The sequence below is a fragment of the Podarcis erhardii genome (assembly GCF_964252035.2).
Source record: "Podarcis erhardii genome assembly, chromosome: 8".
Taxonomy (NCBI): Eukaryota; Metazoa; Chordata; class Lepidosauria; order Squamata; family Lacertidae; genus Podarcis; species Podarcis erhardii.
Window position 1 is genome coordinate 15,697,239 of NC_138499.1, and position 25,314 is coordinate 15,722,552.

Below are 25,314 nucleotides of genomic sequence, written 5' to 3' on the forward strand. Positions count from 1 at the left end.
GGCGCGCGTCACCTCTCCAGCCGGGAGAGGGTCGCGGGGGGCTGCTTTAGCCCCGTGCGTGCTCTCCCGGCTGGAGAGGTGACGCGCGCCTATGGAGGCTCCTGCCATAGGCGTGCGTCACCTCTCCAGCCGGGAGAGGGTCGCGGGGGGCTGCTTTAGCCCCGCGCGCACTTTCCCGGCTGGAGAGGTGACGCGCGCCTATGGCAGGAGCCTCCATAGGCGCGCGTCACCTCTCCAGCCGGGAGAGCACGCACGGGGCTAAAGCAGCCCCCCGCGACCCTCTCCCGGCTGGAGAGGTGACGCGCGCCTATGGCAGGAGCCTCCATAGGCGCGCGTCACCTCTCCAGCTGGGAGAGCACGCACGGGGCTAAAGCAGCCCGACTCACCCGCCTCCCACCCACGGCACACCCGGCAACGTCTCGCGGCACACTAGTGTGCCGCGGAACACCGGTTGGGAAACACTGCTCTAGTAACACTTCTTTATTAAAGCAACAAGACTGAAACCTGAGGAGGGGAGAGCTACATTTATAGGGACAGGGAACTAGCTAGAGAGGATACATTTTGGAGGGAACAATATCAGGCAATCACAGTCCTGCCTTTTGGAGGCAACCAATAAGACAGAGGATCCAAATACAGCAGCTTAAATGAACCAATAGTAGCTGTACCCTCTGGAACCAAAAGGCAGTTACTTTACCCTAATGCAAATACAGACAATAATAATACAGATATAAAATCCTTTGACTCAATGCACAACAGACCCCGTCTGCACTCTGATACCACTTTAAACACCCCTTGCTTCCCCCAAAGAATCCTGGGAACTGTAGTTTGCTAAGGGTCCTGAGAGTTGTTAGGAGACCTCTGTTCCTGTCACAGATCTATAATTCCCAAAGTTCCCTGGGGGGAGAGGGATTGACGGTTAAGCCATTCTGGGAATTTTAGCTCTGCAGGGGAAAGTGGAATGGGGGTGGGTTATCTCCTGGCAAGTATCAGAACAAAGTACAGTTCCCAGGAGTATTTGGGGGAAGCCATAAAAGTGGTATGATACTGCTTTAAATGTGAAGTGTAAAGGTAAAGGGACCCCTGACCATTTAAGTCTAGTCGTGACCGACTCTGGGGTTGCGGTGCTCATCTCGCTTTATTGGCCGAGGGAACCGGCATACAGCTTCCGGGTCATGTGGCCAGCATGACTAAGCCACTTCTGGTGAACCAGAGCAGCGCATGGAAACACCTTTACCTTCCCGCCGGAGCAGTACCTATTTATCTACTTGCACTTTGACGTGCTTTCGAACTGCTAGGTTGGCAGGAGCTGAGACCGAGAAACGGGAGCTCAGCCTGTCATGGGGATTTGAACCGCTGACCTTCTGATCGGCAAGTCCTAGGCTCTGTGGTTTAACCCACAGCGCCACCCGCGTCCCATGAAATGTGAAGTGTAGATGGGGCCTAAAATATAGGATGTTGAATTGCGTAGCATTTTATAACCACAGACACACACATACAGTCCAGGCAATTCCTGTAAGACAAAAGTTGGCATCCTGTGGCCTTTTGTGGGGGGAGTCTCCCTGCAGCCCCCCAATGTTATCTGATGCAGCAGCGGTCTTCTTATGTTCATAAGGAACCTGTCCAATTTCAGTCCTCAGGCCTTACAGGGTTGTTGTTTTTTAAGACCCTATACATTCCTCCCCTTGCAGAATGTGGCTTGTTTCCTCTATTCAGTTATCAGGTAGTACCGTTTTGGACATTTTGCCTTAGGGAAAGGAAGGTAGAATAATAGGAAAGATATTCAAGTTTCTGCTTCAGATGTTCTGCTCAGGGAGCGTATAGAAGAGGAACCCACCCAGGGAAATCTCAAATATTGGAATCAAAGCAAATGGTTTGTACAAGCGATGCAAATCTGCTGCTTAATCTGCATAATGTTCCTGGCACGGAGTTTGGCTTTTCGTCTTGCGTCAATGTCCCTGAGCATACCTCGCTGCTCCGATGAGAAGTGCTCTGCTATTTTAGAACGCAGCCCATGACATGTTCATGCTCTCTAGCAAAGTAACTTGGCCATCCATGCCCATAAAAGCAAAATCAGCCGGCTGACAGAGCCTATACACTTCAGCTATGTGCATAATAATACGTCTGGAAATCGTCTTTGATACAACTTTGAAGTACAGCTTGCATCCATATACGGAAGTAAGGAAGCTTTCAAAAACCTGAAGTCGACCGTGGTGCAGCCATGGTATGAAATAACGTTTTAAAACCTAAATATTGTGTGTGTGTTTGTGTGTTGGAGCAATCCTGTGTGCAAAGAGCTGACCCAAAGCAAGATGGTGTAAATTAAGCCAGCGAAAAGTTAACCCTGGATCGAAAACCCGTTCTGCAGTGGGGCTGTTGCCGCTGCTCTGCACGAACATTGACAAAAGGTAAAGCAAGCATTGACCGAGCATTGACAAACGGTCCTTTGTCAAGTTGCCAGATGAAGCTGAATTGACTTAGGATTCAGCCTAAGCTTCTCCCCTCTCTGATCCTGCACCCCGTTTTTTGGTGCTTACATTGACTGAGCAAGTTATGTTGGCTTCTCTTTGGCTGAATCAGGCTTGGGGACTTGAGATTTCTGAGCTTGGCGGAGCAAGAATCAGCTGGCACAGCCGGACATCCGCTGCAACCTCAGCTGGTCATCCCAGCAGATTTTGCCATGGGATCGCCCCCTTTGTGCGTGCGAGTGCTGGGGTGAGGCTGTGGGAGCTGCAGTGAGCGTGGCTGGAGACGGGCTTCCTTAAAGGAACCCCTGGACGGTGAAGTCCAGTCAAAGGTGACTATGGGGTTGCGGTGCTCATCTTGCTTTCAGGCCAAGGGAGCCGGCATTTGTCCACAGACAGCTTTTCATCTCATGTGGCCAGCATGACTAAACCTCTTCTGGAGCAATGGGGCACCGTGGCGGAAACCAGAGCACACAGAAACGCTGTTTACCTTCCCGCCGCAGGGGTACCTATTTATCTACTTGTGCTGTTGTGCTTTTGAACTGCTAGGTTGGCAGGAACTGGGACAGAGCAACGGGAGCTCAACCTGTCGTTGGGATTTGAACCGCCAACCTTCCAATCAGCAAGCCCAAGAGGCTCAGTGGTTTAGATCACAGCGCTATACAAGGCACTTGCACAGACTAGAGTTAGGCGTTTGTTTGATGCAGCCAGGAGAACAGAAACCAAATGCACCATGTTGTATAACAATGGGCATTTGAAAAAAAGAAACCAATAATAGAAAGCTGGAATGGTTCTGCTATGGACAAGGGAGGCTATGATTGTAATTTGCAGTTGCATATGTTAAATCTTGTTTGCCATTATGTTGCCCGTTCAACAACAACAATTTAAATTTGTATACTGTCCTATGCCTGCAGGTCTCAGGGCAGTACAACCACATAAAATTGCAATCTACAAACACAAAATACATAATGAAAATAAAAAACAACAAAAACCCAGTAATCCCCCCCCCCCTATTTTTAAAAGGGTGCTGGATATCAATCAGCCAAAGGCCTGGTTAAAGAGTTGTTGTTGTTGTTATTATTATTATTATTATTATTATTATTATTATTATTATTATTATTATTACTATTACTATTATTTATTATTTATACCCCACCCATCTGGCTGGGTTTCCCCAGCTACTCTGGGTGGCTTCCAACTGAATATTAAAAACAATACAGCACCAGACTTTAAAAACTTCCCTAAACAGGGATGCCTTCAGTTGTCTTTTAAAAGTAAAATACCGTATTTTTTGCTCTATAAAACTCACTTTTTTCCTCCTAAAAAGTAAGGGGAAATGTGTGTGCATCTTATGGAGCGAATGCAGGCTGCGCAGCTATCCCAGAAGCCAGAACAGCAAGAGGGGATCCCTCTTGCTGTTCTGTCTTCTGAGATTCAGAATTTTTTTCCTTCTTGTTTTCCTCCTCCAAAAACTAGGTGTGTCTTGTGGTCTGGTGCGTCTTATAGAGGGGAAAATACGGTAGTTGTTTATTGCCTGGCGCCTAAAAGTGTATCATGAAGGTGCCAGCCAAACTTCCCTGTTAGGCTCTTTGCCTGATTATGGGAGGGCTAAATGCATGTCAGAGACGGGAAGCATTTTGGAAGTGAAAGGAGGAATGCTGGGAAATGACAACTGGCAACTCGGACTCTTTGTTTTTGCGAAGTTAGCCAAGCAGCCCCTGGGAAAACGTGATACCATTCCTGTGCGTGTGTATCATGGCAGCCACCTCGCGCTTAAACGTGCCATTCCTGCGAGCTGGTGTGGGTTTTATCGAAAGCCATTCCGCACGCTGTGTTTGCATAACTGCGGTGGTGTGTGAGGATAAACACAGCTGTGGCACTGCCTGAAATATTTCTAGGCCAGGGAGAGTGGAAAAGGGAACTTTTATCATCAAATAGCAGATAAACATAATGTTGCCTTTCAGAAGGCAGGTTGCCAAAGAGCGTAACACGTTTTAAGCCATTTTCAAATCGGAGCTGTCCCGTCTGTTTGGCAAATGTGCTCTGCTTGCAAAATGTTTGCGCGGCACCTCGGCGGCCGTGCCTAGCACATTGTTGTATTTATGCGGACAGGATGGGTAGGGAAATCTTCTGCATGTGGAAGGGCCACAGCTCACAGGGAGAGCATCTGGTTTGCATGCAGAAGGTCCCACGTTCAATCCCAGGCACCTGGAGACGCTGCCTGAAGTCCTGGACACCTGCTACTAGTCAATAGTGGTGTTTGTTATTGATGCATGGATAGCTCAGTTGGTTAGAGCATGGTGCTGGTAATGCCAAGGTTGCAGGTTCGATCCCCGTATGGGACAGCTGCATATTCCTGCATTGCAGGGGTTTGGATGAGATAATCCTCAGGGTCCCTTCCAACTCTACAATTCTGTGATTCTATGGTTCCTCTCACCTGTCAAAAGTTCACCTGTAAATGCCTTGCGGGCAGTGACCTCCTCATGTCATTTTGTAAAGCACCACGTACATTAAGTCTAACGTATTCTTTGCTATTTGTTTTTTTATTTTTTTATTAACAATTGCAACATAACAAATCAACAATACGAATCACCTTCATTATTTCCTCCCCCACATTGAGGAGAGTTCCCTTGTTTTCCTCTTCTGTGAGCTACAGCGATTGCTGGCCTGGTGGGCTCTCTACTCTTGAGCACAAGGTTCGGAAGCTGAAAACTTTCATTTCTACTTTTGAACAAAGCACATCCAGTTCTGTTCAAGTTCTAGTTAATTCAAGCCAACCACAACCAGCCTGCGATAATTCGTGGCTTGTTTGTTTCCTCTTCACTTCGCTAACTAGAAGTTAAACTTCGCGACCTACACCCTGCGGTATTTTCATTTTCATTTCTTTTTGCTTTTTAATTTGTATACAGCCTACCTTTATACACAAGACAGTTTGCAGCAACAAAATATGCATTAAAGAACGCACACCCCTTCTAATAATCCGATGCAATACGAAAAATCATAATAAAACATAACTTTAAAGTGGAATGACTTGTAAAGTAATGTTGAATAGTCTATTAGAATATAAAGGTAAAGGTAACCCTGCCCGTTCGGGCCAGTCTTGACAGACTCTAGGGTTGTGCGCTCATCTCACTCTATAGGCCGGGAGCCAGCGCTGTCCGCAGACACTTCCGGGTCACGTGGCCAGCGTGACAAGCTGCATCTGGCGAGCCAGCGCAGCACATAGAACGCCGTTTACCTTCCCGCTGGTAAGCGGTCCCTATTTATCTACTTGCACCTGGAGGTGCTTTCGAACTGCTAGGTTGGCAGGCGCTGGGGCCGAATGACGGGAGCGCACCCCCCGCGGGGATTCGAACCGCCGACCATGCGATCGGCAAGTCCTAGGCGCTGAGGTTTTACCCACAGCGCCACCCGCTATTAGAATATATATCATAATAAAATATAACTTTAAAGTGGAACGACTTGTAAAGTAATATTGAATAGTCTATTATATAATAGTGCACAAAACATGACCTGCAGTGAGATAGATAGATAGATAGATAGATAGATAGATAGATAGATAGATGACAGATGATAGATATAGATGATAGATAGATAGATAGACAGACAGACAGACGGATGGATATTTAATGCTTGTATTTTAGCAAGGTTCATAGGATTGGGCTGCTTTGTGATAGCCATCCTAAATATTTTTAGACTAAACCTCCAGCCGTTATCCTGATTCTGCTTTTTTCTCTCCCGCAGGCTTGTAGAAGTTCATTCGCCAGATGCCAGGCACACCCTGGTTCTAAGGAGTAAGGATTCCGCCACAGCGCAGGCCTGGTTCCACTCCATCCACTCCTGCGTCAGCGATCTCATTCCTAAGGCCATCTCGGAGGTCAAAGATCAGCTGGGCAAAGCAGGAATTGCTGGAGCTCGAGAGATTAGGCACCTTGGCTGGCTCGCAGAAAAGGTAACAAGTTCCTCATTCTGTCCACAGGCCTTCCCTCTTGGGCTTGCCGCTCAGAAGTTCAGCAGTTCGAATCCCTGCGACAGGGTGATCTTCCGTTGCTCTGTCCCAGCTTTTGCCAACCTAGCAGTTTCAAAGCACGCCAGTGCAAGTAGATAAATAGGTACTGCTGTGGCGGGAAGGTAAATGGTGTTTCTATGTGGTCTGGTTTCCGTCACAGTGTCCCATTGCACCAGAAGCGGTTCAGTCATGCTGGACACATGACCCAGAAAGCTGTCTGTGGACAAACGCACCTCATAGTCACTTTTGACTGGACCCCCATTCAGGGGTCCTTTACTTTTTACCTTCTGAGCATTCTGAGGCAGAAGCGAGAAGGGCGCTCCAGGAGGCTGAGGCAGGCAAGGGCCCTCCTCTCAGCTTCCCCAGCTGGAGTAGACTCAGGATAGGTGTGGGTCACGGGCCTCGTCAAGCCCAGATGTGGCAATTGGCATGCAAGGTATAAAAGGGAAGCAGAACGGAGGTGCCGTGTCTGCTCAGCTGCCCACGTTGATGGACCACGGCTTGGTTGTTCCAGGAGGTCTCTGAGATGTTGCTTTTGGGGGCTGTGTACACCTGTGGGAACTTTCTGCCAGGTATTCTGTGGGTTCGGGACAAACAAATTTGTCAAGTCCTCTTTTTTAAGCAGCCCAAGTGGGGTGGCCATCACTGCCACCTTTGGGAACAAGTTCCATTGAGGTACTTTGCTGAATCTTCCAACCTTCAGCTTCATTGCATGCACACAATCTCTAGTGATACAGGAGAGGAAGAAGAGCTTTTCTGTTCCCACTGTTTCCATGCCATGTATAATTTTATAAGGTTCCTTCATGTCACCTCTGGCTTGCCTGAAGTCCCAGGCGCTGCACCTTTTCCTCACAGGGGTCTCGCTCTACTGCCTTGATCATTTTGATCGCTGTACAATTGACCCTGACCTTTGCTCCCATAGTTCTTCCAGATGTTTTCAAGGCATTGTGGGATTTCATCTAGGGCCTCCTATGGATAAGTTCAAATTACCCCCACATCTGAACATCTTTTTCTAAGGGTTGGAGACTCTTTGTTCATGATAGGCTTTTCCCCAGCTCCCTGCATCATGGTTTTCACCTCCTCCTAGAAGCAAAACGGCGAACTCCTCATGGCAAAATTTGCCTAAGCTGGTTACTTCCAGCTGCTGCTTTGAACTTCACCTCGCATCAGCGCCAGCCCGGCTGTGTTGGCTAAGGCTGATGGGACTTGTAGTCCAAAACAGCCGGTTGGGGCAAAGGCCGCTTTATGGAAGAGAATGGGGCTCCACTTGAGTAACATTTTGCAAATCCCAATTGGCATTTGGCTGTCCGTCCATGAAATGCAATGTGCTGTTGCTGCATTAATGCTCAGGACAGCAGGCATTCTATTTTGTCGTGATCAACTGCTCGGTTGGAGGTGGTGGCAGTATATTTAGCAACGATGGCATGGGCACTTCAAGGTACCTCAGCTGTTCTCCCTGCCCTGAGTCCACGGACTCAGCATTCTTGATTAAGACAGAAGCTTAGCAAGAGAAAGTTGGTCCCAGTGGATATTGAGCTCTTTGCCCATTTAGGGCTTTAAGAGGCATGGATCTTGGACAGGGCCCAGAATTGAAAGCCGATGCCAACGTGTGATGCTTTCATAACACTTGGTAGTGCTTGGGGCTGGTGTGCCCTTTGTGTGGTATGCACCTCGTGTTTGGCGTTCCAACTTGAAACAACCTGCGCCCTTCACTTTTTCCTTGGAGGTCACTGCTTCTGATCTTGTGATGAATTGCCAGGAGTTACTTACCACAAATAAACAGGGGTGTTGGTTTGTTATTCTTGCAAGTGCTCCCCGGGACCCCTGAAACAAATCGGATTCTTTGCCAGGCTATGATTCTTTGATTCTTTGCAAGGCTATGACTTTTATGCTTTAAAAAAACCCAAAACGCAGGATTCTAGCTCTTGGGACTTCAGAGAAGAACCTGACAAGTTTAGGCAGATTTTGCTGTAAAGAGCAATCCAGCCATACAGGATTGCTACGGTTTGTTCATTTAAAACCCACATTTAGTCCTTTCCCACAGAGTCTTTGGTTCAGTGTGGTTATCTACATGTGACTGCCACTGGTAACTATAATATGGGGTGCTTCCAATTGTTCAAAAAGCAGGTTGTGTATAGCATACTGGGACAATTTTCAAGCTGTCTCAGTTTTCCAAGATTTCTGACGAGTTCCACGTTCATGGCTAAAATTGGGCTCTACATATGCATGATTCCCCATGTTGTTCCATGTGCCTTGAAGAACAGCAACCGATCACTACCCAAATGGTAATTGGATCACAGTTTCATTTGCAGTTTTTGTTAAAAAAAAGAAAGAAAGGTATAAATGTTTCACGTGCAACGCTTCAGTTGGCAGTGGTCCTTTGTAGTCGCTGGTCTTAGCCAGCAGTAATTCAAGTCACACTGCAAATGTCACCTAGTGAAAAGAAGACCCATCATCTTATTTACAAAGATGCTTTGAAGCATTGCAGCTTAGACCTTGCTTTAAGTCCCCTTCTCTCCAGGGTTTCCCCCTCAAATAATCAGAGACTGTGTCACCAATCTTCCCTCCATCCTCTTCATGCCTCTTCTGGTTCTGGCAGACGAGGGAGGGAAAGGAGCTTAGTTGCAGCAGCAGAGGAAGACACCTGTATTTCTTCACCAGCCTGACCCACCTCTGCCTCTTGGCCTCCTTTCTCTCCTGCTTCAGCTTCTTCTTCTGGACTTCCTTCTGCCACAGACTCTCTCTGCTCACTAAGCCCTGTTACCTCTTCTGCTTCCTACACCTCCTCCTCCCAGTCTTCTCCCTCTTCGTTGTCCCACCACCAGTCCCTAGGCTCAGAGCCTTCTTCCCCTGGCGGTTCCCCAGCTGGTTCCTTCCACCATTCCTCTGCATCCAACCAGTCCATGACAATATGACCAGCATGTAACCTGCAAGAGCATAGGAAGTTTCCTTACACTGAGTCAGACCACTGGTCTGTCCAGCTCAATGTTGCTTACACCAGTCCTGAAAGATCTTCATTGGCTCCCAGTACATTTACGAGCACAATTCAAAGTGTTGGTGCTGACCTTTAAAGCCCTAAACGGCCTCAGCCCAGTATACCTGAAGGAGCATCTCCACCCCCATTATCCAGCCGGGACACGGAGGTCTAGCTCCGAGGGCCTTCTGGTGGTTCCCTCACTGTGAGAAGCTAAGTTACAAGGAACCAGGGAGAGGGCCTTCTTGGTAGTGGCACCCACCCTGTGGAACGCTCTCCCACCAGATGTAAAAGAAATAAATAACTATTTTACTTTTAAAAGACAACTGAAGGCAGCCGTGTTTAGGGAAGTTTTTAATGTCTGATGCTGTATTGTTTTTAATATTCAGTTGGAAGCCGCCCAGAGTGGCTGGGGAAACCCAGCCAGATAGGCGGGGTATGTATGTATGTATGTATGTATGTATGTATGTATGTATAAATAAATATTATTATTATTATTATTATTATTATTATTATTATTATTATTATTATTATACCGGTAGCAATTTTAGGATTTTCAGCAGCAGTCTCTCCTAGCCCTACCCAAAGATGTTGGGGATTGAATTTGGGTCCTGCTGCACACCGAAAAGATGCTTTTACCACAGACCTGCTGTCTTCCCTAAATGGATTAAGTGTCCTGCCTGAGACCCATAAGAGCTGCAGCCATTGGGTTAGGTGGACAAAGCATCTGTTGTGGTGTAAGGCTTATTGCAGCATAAAATATTCTCAAGCAGAGGTAAGAAGAAAGGAACTGGCTGCACCAGAGCTTCCTTTTTCTCCCTTCCCTGTCTCTCTTCTCAATTTTTAATGAGGCTCTGTATTAGTTGTCATTCCGCCCTTCCCCCGGTGATTAGTTCGAAAAGCAAACGCTTGCAACATGTATCGGAAAGAACATTCTGCAAAGGTGCTGACCTTTCCTTTTGCAATAAACTCTCATTTGAGAACGAGTCCCAGGACTAAGCATGTGGTTGGATCAATCATGTTAGTTGAGGGGAGGGGGGTTGGCTTGGACAGTAATGCGCAGCTAATGAGTTGTGCGCTGCGGACATTAACCTCAGACCTCAGGTGATTTAGATGCAGAGCACATTGCAAGATCACCTTAGGGCTTTTTAAAGAAGGAAGAAATACGCACCATGCTGGCATGTTAATTGAAGTGGGCCATTGGCACAGTGGCGCAGAACGCAGGTTTACTGCTTGTACAATGTAATCAACGGTGGGGAAACAAGTCATTTTCTGTCCCTTGCTTTTTTTTCCTAACTTTTTTTTAAAAAGATGACTACATCATGGAGGAGGGATGCGGGTGGTACTGTGGGTTAAACCACAGAGCCTAGGACTTGCCGATCAGAAGGTCAGCAGTTTGAATCCCCGCGACGGGGTGAGCTCCTGTTGCTCAGTCCCTGCTCCTGCCAACCTAGCAGTTCGAAAGCACGTCAAAGTGCAAGTAGATAAATAGGTACCACTCCGGCAGGAAGGTAAACGGCATTTCCATGCGCTGCTCTGGTTCGCCAGAAGCGGCTTAGTCATGCTGGCCGCATGACCCGGAAGCTGTACGCCGGCTCCCTTGGCCAATAAAGTGAGATGAGCGCCGCAACCCCAGAGTGGGCCACGACTGGACCTAATGGTTAGGGGTCCCTTTACCTTTACATCATGGAGGAACTTAAAGGGCTGTGAAACAGGAAGGAGCACGTGAATGTTAGGCAATGGCTGTGTTCAGAAGCAACAGTAAACCATAGTTTAGTGCTTCGAAAACAAGCTTGGATCTCACGCTCCCAACTTTTGCATGGCCACAGAGCAGGTCTATTTTTCATACTTCCTTTTGCAGTATGGAACACAATCACAATGGCAACTTGTTAAAAACCAAGCCTAATGAGGAATGGTTGAAGGAGCCTGGAAAAGAGGCGGCTGAGAGGAGAAAGGATAAGTAAAGGTAAAGGGACCCCTGACCATTAGGTCCAGACGTGGCCGACTCTGGGGTTGCAGCGCTCATCTTGCTTTATTGGCCGAGGGAACCGGCATACAGCTTCCGGGTCATGTGGCCAGCATGACTAAGCCACTTCTGGCGAACCAGAGCAGCACACAGAAACGCCGTTTACCTTCCTGCCAGAGCGGTACCTATTTATCTACTTGTACTTTGTGCTTTCGAACTGCTAGGTTGGCAGGAGCAGGGACCAAGCAACGGGAGCTCACCCCATCGCGGGGATTCGAACCGCCGACCTTCTGATCGGCAAGTCCTAGGCTCTGTGGTTTAACCCACAGTGCCACTTGCATCCTCAAATATCTTCAGGGTTGTTACATGGAAGAGTGGGATAGCTTGTTTTCTCTTGCTCCGGAGGCTAGGATCCAAACCAATGGTTTCAAGTTGCAAGAAAGGAGATTCTAGCCAAGAAGAACTTCCTGACAGTAAGAGCTGTGAAATGGAGTGGAGAGGTGGTGGACTCTCATTCCTTGGAGGTTTTTAAATAGAGGTTGGATGTCCATCTCTCATGGATGCTTTTGTTGATATTCCTACATTGCAGGGAGTTGGATTAGATCATGTTTGGGGTCCCTTCCAACTTGGTGATTCTGTCATTCAATGTCCTACAGGTGCAGAAATGCTTATAGTGATTCATGCGGCCTATATGATGGAGGTTCACCCCGTCGTGGGGATTCGAACCGCCGACCTTCTGATTGGCAAGCCCAGGAGACTCAGTGATTTAGACCACAGTGCCACCTGCGCCCTGTTGCTCTGTCCCAGCTCCTGCAAACCTAGCAGTTCAAAAGCACAACAGTGCAAGTAGATAAATAGGTATCGCTGCGGTAGGAAGGTAAACGGTGTTTCCGTGCGCTCTGGTTTCTGTCATGGTGTCCCATTGCACCAGAAGTGGTTTAGTCATGCGTGCCACATGGCCCAGAAAGCTGTCTGTGGAGAAACGCCAGCTCCCCCGGCTTGAAAGCAAGATGAGCCCCACAACCCCATAGTCGCCTATGTCCATGGGTCCCTTTACCTTTTACCTATGATGGAGGACTTTTATGCATGCCTGTGCAGTGCGATGCAAACCTAATGCTAAACTGTGAGCAAAGTTCAGGGCCTGAAAAGCTTGCTTGCTAGAAAGTTGCAGGATCTGCTTTGTCCAGAAGTTTGTAAGATTTCTGATTTCCAACCACAGCGCAGCAAGCCCTGGGCTGCAGTCCCAGCACACAACAATGTCCTCCCTCTCTGCCATCTACCTCAATTTAAGGATTAGGAAAGAAAAACAAACACAGCACACACAAGCAAGGAGCAAACGAGCCTGAGCTGAAACCATCCGACGGCAGCAGGATGTTGGGCACATGGAGGTTAGAATAAGCAGAGGGCCAGCCTGCCAAATGCCATTCTAGGCTGCCCATTGCTCACACTGACCAATAAGGACCAAAGGGACCACAGCTTAAAAGCCTGGAGCAACGAATGAATATAGTGGGAAGCTTTCTGGCTCAGTTCCCTGTTTTCTTACTTTCTTGGGCTCCATGATCACTGCAGATGGTGACAGCAGCCACGATATTAAAAGATGCCTGCTCCTTGGGAGAAAGGCGGTGGCAAGCCTAGACAGGATCTTAAAAAGCAGAGACATCACCTTGCCCGCAAAGGTCCGTATAGTTAAAGCTCTGGTTTTCCCAGTAGTGATGTATGGAAGTGAGAGCTGGACCATAAAGAAGGCTGATCGCCTAATAATTGATGCTTTAGAATTATGGTGCTGGAGGAGACTCTGGAGAGTCCCATGGACTGCAAGAAGATCAAACCTATCCATTCTTAAGGAAATCAGCCCTGAGTGCTCACTGGAAGGACAGATCCTGAAGTTGAGACTGCAGTACCACCTCATGAGAAGAGAAGACTCCCTGGAAAAGACCATGATGTTGGGAAAGATGGAGGGCACAAGGAGAAGGGGACAACAGAGGACAAGATGGTTGGACAATGTTCTTGAAGCTACCAGCATGAGTTTGACCAAACTGCGGAAGGCAGTGGAAGACAGGAGTGCCTGGCGTGCTCTGGTCCATGGGGTCACGAAGAGTCGGACACAACTAAACAACAACAGCAACTTTTGCACGGATACAGAAAGTGGGACACAGGACAGACGAACTTGGAAGGCAGGCTGCCTAGCTGCCGGTGAGTGGGGCAAGCTTTTCCTGTGCTCAGCTCAGCATAACTTCCAACGAAGGTGTCCAGAGTCTCATCCCGAGCTCTTTCCCAGCCTGCCCTGCAACTTGAATATTTAACCAGACATACTACAAGGGCTTGGAATCTGGGACCTTTGACATTGCTGAGTTGTGGTCTCTCCCCATGAAGCCTATAGAAGTTGGGAGAGAGGGAAGAAAATAGCACAGAACCTCCAAGCAGAAGGCACAACGGGGAGAGATGAAGGCAAAGGTGTTTAAAAAAGGCCTGGGTATATTTTAGGAACAGCTAAGCAAGGAGCAGCAGGTGAAATAATCCTTTGAAGGAGTGCACCGAGCGATCCTGCCCTGCTAAAGGAAAAAAGCTAGGGAACTTGAACATGGCAGCGGGGGAATGCAGAGGGAATAGTAGTAGATAGAAAAAAAAACCCTCGGAGGTCAATTGTCAGCGCCAGCCTTAAACATTTCACACACAAAGCAAAGAGTCAAGGAGTTGCTCCCTCCTCTTAATCCACTACCATAGCTCCGGATCGAAGCATGTTTTCTAATGAGGTCACAAGACAGATTGGAGGAAGGAAGATGTTGCCCCCTTCTGGAACGTTCTGTGTGGATAAGAGCAGCCACCCCAATTGTGAGTGAGGCCAGAAATAGACTTGTCTGTCAGAAATCTCAGCCATATTTGCACATGTATATTTGCATGGTTTTTACCATGCACAAGCAGTTTTTGCATCTGCTTGCCCAAGGAAGATACAAACTATGGGCCTGTGGTTTAGCACTGCATCTAAACCCTGGGAACATGGTTTGACTCACAAGAAACCACAACCTGTAGACAAAGTCAGGACTTGGAGATCATGGTTTGCTTGGATATCATGTTTAGCCAGGGATTGTGCTTTGAACTTAAAGGAGTTAGACAACACAGCAATAAACCATTAACCATGGTTTATCATGGTGTGCAAACTGGGCAGTTTTCAGAAGGGCAAAGCAAACTGCAACCCCTGTTTCGAATGTGATACCAAGGCAGGGATTATGGTTTATTACCTCCCAGCATGAGCAACAAGGAGTCAAAGCTGCTCTGTAGTCACGTTCATGGTACAGTGTTAGCTATGGTTTACTGTGGTGTACAAACTTGGCCATTTTCAGAAGTGGGACGTAACACATACCAGGGGAAGGTGGAACATGAACCAAGGCTGAAGATTTATTGAGATTAAATATAAACAGATATGTGCCTAGAGAGGCTATTGGTAGATTTCATAGTTCAGTAAAGTATGGTTGGCTCTAAGCCCAATTCAGCCTCACTGACCTCAACAGGAAAAACTGGTCTTAGACTATTTAATTATCTTTATTTTTAATTATGGTTGCAAACTTTTCTTTAATTGGCTTGTATATTTTAGTCATGTCTCTTCTATGGTTGTATACTGTTTGGAGATTGCAGTTCATTTTTTAAAAAACAAACAAACAGTCGTAACTTGGTTTTCGAATGGCCTGGAACTCAAATACTTTGGCTCCTGAACACCGCAAACCCAGAAGTGATTGTTCCAGTTTGCAAATGTTCTTTGGAACCCGGACATCCGACAGGGCTTCCGCAGCTTCTGATTGGCTGCAGGAGTTTCCTGCAGCCAATCGGAAGCCACGATTTGGTTTTCGGACTTTTTGGAAGTCGAACAGACTTCCGGAACAGATTCCGTTTGACTTCCAAGGTACGACTGTAGATCTAAGCACAGGCCTTCAATGGTTTGTGGATCAGTCTGGGATCCTCCTTTGCTTCCAGCTGAGACCAAAGTTTGGGCCCATTTTATCCAGAGGAACATGCTTTCATTTTTGCAGACAAATCTGGCCATTCTTATCGCAAGCTTATCTTCGGGGGAAGGGGCTTTCTACAGTTATTCTTCACACCCCCAGCTGTTTTGCATTTGGTTGCCCTCAGACTTTCCAAATAGCCTAAAGGAACATCCAGCCTGAGCTACTTCTTACATGGTTCAAAAGCGCTTTTCACAGCTGCCTGGATGTTTTACTAGGGATAACCAGCAGCTCTGGGATGTGGTTTGGGATCATATCCAGAGGAATGGGAAAGTCCCCCACATATTTGAAATGGGAACCAAATGCTGCCTGATAATGGTTATGCACCTGTTACCTCAAACGCATCTGCCAATACCAGCAGTTTTATTTTTAAAGTACTGTATGTATATATGTATTTAACCTTACAATTGTGCAGATGAGGACCGCTCGGTTTAATGGGCTGATTAATCAACGGGTAAAACTTTAGGGACAAGTTTTATTATCCTCATCGTTATTATAGGCAGAATGAAAAAGAAGTTGGAAGATTACGGCAGATGAGTTACACACAGAAGTTCCTAGTTTCAACCTTGCCGTCTCAAGGTGGAGCTGAGAGAAACGGCTGCCCCAAACCCCAAAGACCTGCTGCCTTTGAGTGGTTTAAAATAGGATTGACAGGTTAGACAGAGGGAGTAATCCTATGCACAAGAAGCTGGTGTAAAGCAAGCCAATGTAAAGAGACACCAGATTCAAACCCCATTCAACAGTGAGGTTTGCTGCTCAGTCACCAACAAGCCTCTCCTTCGTTGGAGGCGTTTAAGTGGAGGTTGACTGGATTCCTGCATTGCAGGGGGTTGGACTAGATGACCCTTGGTGTCCCTTTCAACTCCACAATTCTACAATCCTCTGATTAACAACAACAACAACAACAACAACAACAACAACAACAACAACAACAACAATTTATTATTTATACCCCACCCATCTGGCTGGGTCTCCCCAGCCACCCTGGGCGGCTTCCAACAAAGTATTAAAATACAGTGGTCTGTTAAACATTAAAAACTTCCATAAACAGGGCTGCCTTCAGATGTCTTCTAAAAGTCTGGTAGTTGTTGTTCTCTTTGACATCAGGTGGGAGGGCGTTCCACAAGGCGGGTGCCACTACCGAGAAGGCCCTCTGCCTGGATCCCTGTAAAATAGAGCTGTGTGCCAGGTTGCTAGGTCAAGTGTCCAAGCTCAATGGTATTCAGATATCCAGCCTAAGTCCCACCCCCAGAACCCCCCATTTTAGGGCTTTCATCAACCTTGACTAAGCCAGGATGGGACATAACAACAACAACAATTACAATTTGTTATTTATACCCCACCCATCTGGCTAGGTTTCCCCAACCACTCTGACCGGCTCCCAACAGAATATTAAAAACACAATAAAACATCAAACATTAAAAACTTCCCTATACAGGGCAACCTTCAGATTTCTTCTAAAAGTCAGATTGTTGTTTATTTCTTGACATCTGATGGGAGGGCATTCCACAGGCAGGTGCCACTACTGAGAAGGCCCTCTGCCTGGTTCCCTGTAACGTCACTTCCCGCAGTGAGGGAACCGCCAGGAGGCCCTCGGAGCTGGACAATGGGGGTGGAGATGCTCCTTCAGGTATACTGGGCCGAGATCCGTTGGCATATCTTTGGCTTGGGGTTCGTTGAGCCAGGAATCAGCTGGCTGAGCCAGAGATGGGCTGCATCCTAAGCTGCTCATCTCAGTGGATCTTGCCACATGACAGCTCAGTTGGTAAGTCATGAGACTCTTCATCTCAGGGTTGTGTGTTCAAGCCCCAGATTGGGGAAAATAGTATATGGGGTTGTACTAGATGACCCTCATGGTCCTTTCCAACTCTGCAAATAGCCTCAGTCCCTGCAGGCTATCAATGGCTATTAACCCCGATGGCTGTGCTCTGTGTCCACTTTTAGAGGCAGCAATGCTTTATGAATCCCAGTCGCTTGGTAGTGGGAGAGTTCTGTTCTGCTTGTGAGCTTCCCATTGGCAGCTGTCTACCAACTCCACCTGGTACGCAGGCTGAGACCCTACCTGCCCGCGGACTGTCTTGTCAGAGTGGTGCATGCTCTGGTTATCTCCCGCTTGGACTACTGCAATGCACTCTACGTGGGGCTACCTTTGAAGGTGACTCGGAAACTACAACTAATCCAGAATGCGGCAGCTAGACTGGTGACTGGGGGCGGCCACCCAGACCACATAACACCAGTCTTGAAAGACCTACATTGGCTCCCAGTATGTTTCCGAGCACAATTCAAAGTGCTGGTGTTGACCTTTAAAGCCCTAAACGGCCTCGGCCCAGTATACCTGAAGGAGCGTCTCCACCCCCATCGTTCTGCCCGGACGCTGAGGTCCAGCGCCGAGGGCCTTCTCAGTAGTGGCGCCCGCCCTGTGGAACATCCTCCCATCAGATGTCAAAGCTATAAACAACTACGTGACATTCAGAAAACATCTTAAGGCAGCCCTGTTCAGGGAAGTTTTTAAATGTGTGATATTTTAGTGTATTTTTGGTTTCTATGGAAGCCACCCAGAGTGGCTGGGGAAACCCAGCCGGATGGGCGGGGTACAAATTATTATTATTATTATTATTATTATTATTATTATTATTATTATTATTTTGGTTGGTCATTATGGGAATGGGATGCTGAGCTCTGCTTGCATTATTAAGCCAGTCATTGTAGACAGCATTGAACCAGGTGGTCCAATGGTCTGACTCCAAACAAAGGCAGTTTCCTATGTTCCTAACGTGATCTGCGTGTCAGATAAACACGGCTTTTCAGATCATGGAATACTGCAGCACTGTGTAGCAAAAATTCGGAAAACACCCAGAGAACTGGAGAGTCAAGTTAAAAGCATTAAGCTTTAGAGTCTCCATTGCAGATAGCATGTAATTTCCTAATAGGATTTCGGTTTAAAGATTGACAGCCTTAGCAATCTTCCATCGTTCAGTAATCTGGAGGAAATAATGCTGTATTGCACTCCATCCGTTTGTGGTGTGCATATCTAATTTAAAACTCCACATAACTGTCAGGTAGGAGAAGATTAAAAATAAATAAAGAATCTTGCTGCTACCTCACGTAGACTTGAGTTATAATGTTGAGAGTATCTAGCGTTTAGTTTGCAAGCAATGGTTTGTCTCAGATAATTGATTAAACCTCATAGGAACGTAGATGCCGATTTTAGGGTTGTGATCTTGTCATCTTTCATAAGCCAAGCAGCAGAGAGATCCTGGCTGTGAGAGGTCTCCCCTAAAAACTCAGGAGGAAAAATACAACAATAAAAAAAATTGTTTATGTGCAATGAGCTGCTGCCCTAGATGACGACGACAACAACAATTTTATTATTTATACCCCACCCATCTGGCTGGGTTGCCCCAGCCACTCTTGGCGGCTCCTAGCAGAATAGTAAAAACGTGATAAAACTTCAAGCATTAGAAACTTCCCTAAGCAGGGCTGCCTTCAGATGTCTTCTTAAAGTCAGATAGTTGTTTATTTCCTTGACTTCTGAAGGGAGGGCGTTCCACAGGGAGGGGGCCACTACCGAGAAGGCCCTCTGCCTGGTTCCATGTAACTTCGCTTTTTCGCAGTGAGGGAACCAGCAGAAGACCCTCGGAGGACAGTGTTCGGGGGTGGAGATGCTCCTTCAGGTATACTGGGCTGAGGCCATTTAGGGCTTTAAAAGTCAGCACCAACACTTTGAATTGTGCCCGGAAACAAACTGGGAGCCAATGTAGGTCTTTCAGGACCGGTGTTGTACGGTCTCGGCGGCCACTCCCAGTCACCAGTCCAGCTGCCACATTCTGGATTAGTTGTAGTTTCTGAGTCACCTTCAAAGGTAGCCCCACGTAAAGCACATTGCAGTAGTCCAAGCGGGAGATAACCAGAGCATGCGCCACTCTGGCAAGACAGTTCACAGGCAGGTAGAGTTTTAAGTGATGTCCCAGATGGAGCTACCCTGGACGCAGAATTAACCTGTGCCTCAATGGACAGCTTTGAGTCTGAAATAACCCCAAGACTTCACCTAATGCAGACTTCCCTCCTACATATCCCACCTTCTTTGCTACCTTGCTGCCATTGGTTTCCTTAACTTGCTGTCATTTCATCATTACGACCATATGTCAACCATATGTCAGGAGTACTCTGATGGTGTTTCCTGCTTGGCAGGGGGTTGGACTCGATGGCCCTTGTGGTCTCTTCCAACTCTATGATTCTATGATTCTATGATTACCTACCTCCCCCTGTTTGCTTTGGCTTCTTTCTCTTTTCTAGAGTGAACCTAGACAATCAGGGATCACATAGTGTTTTTATGAAGTCACGATGCTACTAATGTACATGACAATGTCGCTGCGGTTAAGTGAAGCTGGTTTAAGAGCGATACCAACAAATTTGGACCACTACTTATTATCAATCAATCAATCATTGCAATTATGCGTTTATCTGCTTCTGTCTTCCCTGAGCATTCAGACTCCTAGCACCCAAATGGACGCACAGCCCAGGCTGCACAATCTCCCCCCTTCCCCACCTTCAACTCGCACCTCTTCGTCAACAGGCTCATCACAGCTATCTGCCAATCACCCATTCCCACCACCCTTCTGAGTAATACCCCTCCCCACCTTCTCACTATATAGAAGGGTCTGGTGACTTCTGTTTCAGTGTATCTGAAGAAGTGTGCATGCACACAAAAGCTCATACCTAGAACTAACTTAGTTGGTCTTTAAGGTGCTACTGGAAGGAATTTTTTTCTCTTGTTTTCGTTAGGTACTTCCAGCAGTTCCTATTGTGCCCTGCAGGGAATTTTGTATGCCTTGGCAAACGCCCAGATCTGATAGCGACACAAGCCTGCATTGTAGTGCGCATTGGGATCAGGAAGAGATTAGCAATGGAAATGTAGCCATTTGCTTCTTTTCATTTCCCTCTTGAAATAATTCTCCCTGTATTGCCTCCTTCGTCTGCGGCTGGGGTCAGAGGTATAGTGCGGCCCAATTTCCCGCCGCGTGGGATGTGCCGACATCCTGTGCTTACGGCTGTCTGCTCTAATCAGCTCCACCGCTGGAAATCGCCTTGGTTTCAGTGAGTTCACCAATGCAGCTCAGAGGGAGACAGGACACTGTAGATGTCGTGCGATGCGTTTCTGCATTGCAGTTTATTTTGCTTCGGCCAATCAAATTTCATTATTTTTGTATTCGGAATTGCCTCCTGCACTTGAATCAAGATTATTTACTATAAATAAAAATAAAAATGTGGACGTTGTCATTCATCAACCAGCAAGAAAAGAAATAAAAATACATAGCCTAATATGTATCTTAACATCTGTCAACACGGTGCCACTTCCACACTGTGCAGAGTATCCAAAGGGATTAGTTGCCTGGATGCGGGTGGCGCTGTGTGTTAAACCACAGAGCCTAGGACTTGCCGATCAGAAGGTCGGCGGTTCGAATGCCCATGCCGAGGTGAGCTCCCGTTGCTCGGTCCCTGCTCTTGCCCACCTAGCAGTTCGAAAGCACGTCAAAGTGCAAGTAGATAAATAGGTACTGCTCCGGCGGGAAGGTAAACGGTGTTTCTGTGCACTGCTCTGGTTCACCAGAAGCGGCTTAGTCATGCTGGCCACATGACCCGGAAGCTGTACGCTGGCTCCCTCGGCCAATAAAGTGAGATGAGCGCTGCAACCCCAGAGTCGGCCACGACTGAACCTAATGATCAGGGGTCCCTTTACAAATGTCAGAAACTCACTCTAGGAATATGGAAAGTCTCTACCGGCAGCCTTTAAGCAGAGAGGCCTCCTCATAGTGGCTTTAATTCTGCTGCCCCTATACTCTGAAATGGAAAAAAGGGGAAATAAAGTTTAAAGCACTGGTTCAATTCTTTACCTGATGTACTCACCTGAGTAGATCACTTCATGAAGATGTTTATTAGGCACTTGTCCAGAATGTCAACTTTATTTTAAACCTAGGCTTTGCTTTTCCTTTTATATTGTTTATTTGAAAACATATTTTCCTATACATTAAAAAATCAATGCAAATTTGTTGAAAAGAAAACAACCCATTTTCTTTCAAACAGGAGAACAAAACAAAAAATAAGAATCAAAATTTCTCTTTTTTAAAGGTTTCTATTCATAGCTGGTCTGTAAATCTAGTGAAACACGGATTTTTATATCCTGAAAACTAGCCTTTATGAAACATGAGACTTCCCCAAAGCCAACGCACCCTTTGCTTAAATCTCACAGGCTGAATGCCTGGTGAAATTTTCAGCCTGCTGATACTGTGTAATTAGTTTAATAAAAAGCAATTATAATTGGAGTGGCCCTTTCCAATTAATGAAAAATACAGAATGGCTTTCCAAAACAGGACTCTAATTTAATTATCGATTAGCTTCACAGTTTGAAAATATGCTTTTAAACCATTTGGCAAAGTCTAGATTGCGTGAGTCACTTGATTTAAGAACAAAATGTGTGTCCCGCAAGAAACCTGGAGTTTAGAAAGAAAAACATGGCAGCAGTAGCTAATTTTTGAATGATTTGCCCCGGGGGGGGGGGTACTTTCCTTAAAAATGGGATACATATTACTCTTAGAGCAGTCAGAGGACAGTCCTCTAACTTGAAGGTCTGCCAGAGGATAGTCTTCTGCTTGAAGGCAACCTCTGTTTGGAGGGCTGTGTAGTCCAAGTCTGGTTTGAAGGTAAAGGATCATAAGAAGAGAGCAGAGGCCTTGTAGCTGCCCATAGCAAACCTGTTGGGTTGCCGGAACTCAGTGGTAGAGAACAAGCAGCAGATCCCTGGCATTTGCAGATCAGGCCAGGGTTCTTCCTTGTCTGAAATACGGGAGACCTTCTGCCAGTCAGGCTGAACAGTACCGGTTAGACTCAAGCCTAATGTAGCTTCCCTTGTTGTACCTAGACTGCAGACTGCATATGCCAACAGGTCTTCCCTATTTTTTCTGAGATGCACTTCTATTGAAATTACAGCAGTTACTTCTTTGCATCTATGCATACAACAATTTTACGCAAATCAGTGCGCTCTTGGGGAGCTATGCATAAATGACTGCTACTAGAGAAGTGATTCAATCAATGAACTCATTGCTTTCCTGACAGCATGTGCTTCTTCTCCCCCCCCCCCCCACTTCAGACTAGCTGGCAACTGCAATCTTGACTTCTTTCCTTGCCATCATTTCACAGGCTCTATTTCTTCTTTTCCTCCCCAGGTGCTGGGAGAGAACGAGAGGCATTGGAAAGCTGTGCTTGTTGTACTGACTGAGAAGGATCTCTTGATGTACGAGAGCATGCCACGGATCAAAGAGGCTTGGTTCGGTCCTCTTCATTCATACCCTCTGCTGGCCACCAGGTACCTTTGTTGATGTTTTGTCACTGCTTCCATAACTAGCGACTGTGCACTGAGCCTTGAGATGCTGAGTCATGTCCACAGGCCGCTCACTATCATCATCATCATCATCATCATCATCATCATCATTTATTTATACCCTGCCCATCTGGCTGGGTTTCCCCAGCCCCTCTGGGTGGCTCCCAACAAAATATTAAAAATACAATAAAACATCAGACATTAAAAATTTGCCTAAACAGGGCTGCCTTCAGGTGTCTTCTAAAAGTCAAATAGCTAGTGGTTGATAAGCTCTGGCATCACAGAGGGCAAGCCAGACCCTCATTTGGCATGTTTGATGTCACAGAGGACTTACGTGCCTGGCTTATATATTTAACACTGCTTTGGACTGCATTAACAAGGCTGAGAGGGGGGGTTGGATGGGCAGCCCCCGACCTCCATACACACTGCCCAGGGAGATCACTTCCGGCACAGCAGTTTGACTTTACTCCCGGAGGCTCACTCAGTTGTCTCTTGAGACAGACAGATGCCAACAACAGTAACTCCCAGGGCCAATGGTCAGGGGTGATGGAAGTTGTAGTCCAGCAATATCTAAAAGGGCACTTGCTACAAGGCAGATGCGTTTTGATGAGGCAGCAACATAAGAAGAGCCTTCTGCATCAGGCCAGTGGTCCATCTAGTTCAGTACCTCTTCTCACCTTGGCCAACCAGATGCATTTGGGAACATCAGCACAACAAGCCCACCTGTGATTCCCAGCAACTGGTATCTGGAGGCGTACTTCTGTAGAGGTAGAACATAGCTTCCTTTCTTAGGAAGGGTTCAGAATTCTGTTCTAAGGTTAACGAGAAACATTTGTCAAAGCGAAACCCTCTTCAAGTATTCTTAATTGGTCTTCTTCGGCAACCACTCATAGCCAAGTAAGTTTGCCTTCCATAAACACGGTTTTAACAGTGAGTCTGTAAGTGGCTGTGGAGGCCAATTCTGGATCCACACATCCTTCCACAGTGAGGACATAGGTTGATCACAGTGAGGGTTTGCCAAGCGTGCCTTCCTCTTAGCACGTTTCTCCCTTTCATCCTGAGTTTGAGTGTCTTCAAAGTTCATGACACCTTTGGTAAAGGCTGTTCACCAATTGGAGTGCTCGCAGGCCAGTGTTTCCCAGTTGTCGGTGTTTATACTACACTTTTTTAGATTCACCTTCAGAGAGTCTTTAAATTTCTTTTGTTGACCACCAGCATTACGCTTTTCATTTTTAAGTTCGGAATGGAGTAGTTGCTTTGGAAGACGATCGTCAGGCATCCGCAAAACATGACCAGTCCAACGAAGTTGATGTTGAAGAAAACTGGTGATCTTTGCTTCTTCCAGTACACTGACATTAGTCCGCCTGTCTTCCCAAGTGATGTGTAAAATTTTTCAGAGACACCCTTGATGGAATCTTTCAAGGAGTTGGAGGTGGTGTTTAATTTGTATCTGGGGGTGGGGGTGGAGCAAAGGCCTTCTGTGAACCATGAATGCAAATATGGCGGCAAGCAGCAGGCTCTGCCTCCCTTTGTGCATGTCTTCAAATGCAGATCTGCGTGTATGCCCAGCGCTCCACATGGCCAGGTACCCTGGAAAGGCAGTGTTCCCAGTTGCATGGAGCACTGCATCTCACCTGCGTGACATCGTTGCAGGGCATGCCTTTGCATACTTCTGCAGAGCCTGACCCTGTGTGTCCCTTGTCAATGAGAGAATTTTGCCTTGTGTCAAAACAGTTTTCGTAGCTCATGATTCCACTATTGAAAAAGAAGGAGAAGCAGAATTCTCCCCAGTCGCCGTTTCTCTGTGCACTAAATGATTTTATAAGCCTGTAAGATTTGCTTTCTTTGGCTTGTACTCCATGTGTGCCTCGCTTTTTGGAACCGGAATTTTGCTCTTTGATTCTGTAACGTTTTAGTATGTAAATAAGTTCTGCTTGGGAGCGTTATAATTTATTATTCCTGCTCGATTTCTGGAATTAATACTGCTGCCACCAAAGAGGCAGATCAGCCCTGGATATTGCCAAGCCCTCCAGAAACATTCCTGGTGTTGTATCATCCTTGGGGTTTTTTTATTCTTCATGCTTCTTTCTGCTGCCAGCTGTTTCCACCAGAGATGCAAGCTTGCAATAAGGAAGACATTTTCCCATTGGGATAGGAGATAACAGAGGAATAGCTGGTTACCATAGAGTGTCAGGAAGCAAGAACAAGTAGATGGGTAAGGTGGGACAAAAGAGCTGGCTTTTGGCTTATGGGCACACTCTAAAGCAGACTTCCTCAACCTGGTACCCTAGAATTTTTGGGCTGCAACTCCTATCAACAGACCAGCTAGTAAGTTAAAAATAATGACTTGTGCAAGGCCACTTCAGTTTTTTTCCAGGCTGCTGGGGGTTACACTGGGATGCTTGCCACATTAGACATGTGAAGCACAAATGAATTAAAACGTGCAGAAAAATTCAAGTGGGAACTTCAGCCAGTTGCTGGTTAGAATCATAGAATTGTAGAGTTGGAAGGGACCGTAACAGTCATC

The 25,314-nt window shown here is 46.7% G+C and overlaps 1 protein-coding gene across 1 annotated transcript in view; it reads left to right on the top strand.

Moving 5' to 3' along the window:
* SNTB1 (syntrophin beta 1) overlaps nt 1–25,314 on the top strand; it is a 109,969-nt gene that overhangs the window by 72,405 nt on the left and 12,250 nt on the right. The window contains exons 3-4 of the mRNA XM_081874351.1: nt 6,207–6,414; nt 22,633–22,772. Of these exons, the coding sequence (XP_081730477.1) occupies nt 6,207–6,414; nt 22,633–22,772 (348 nt within the window). The remainder of the gene's footprint in view (nt 1–6,206; nt 6,415–22,632; nt 22,773–25,314) is intronic.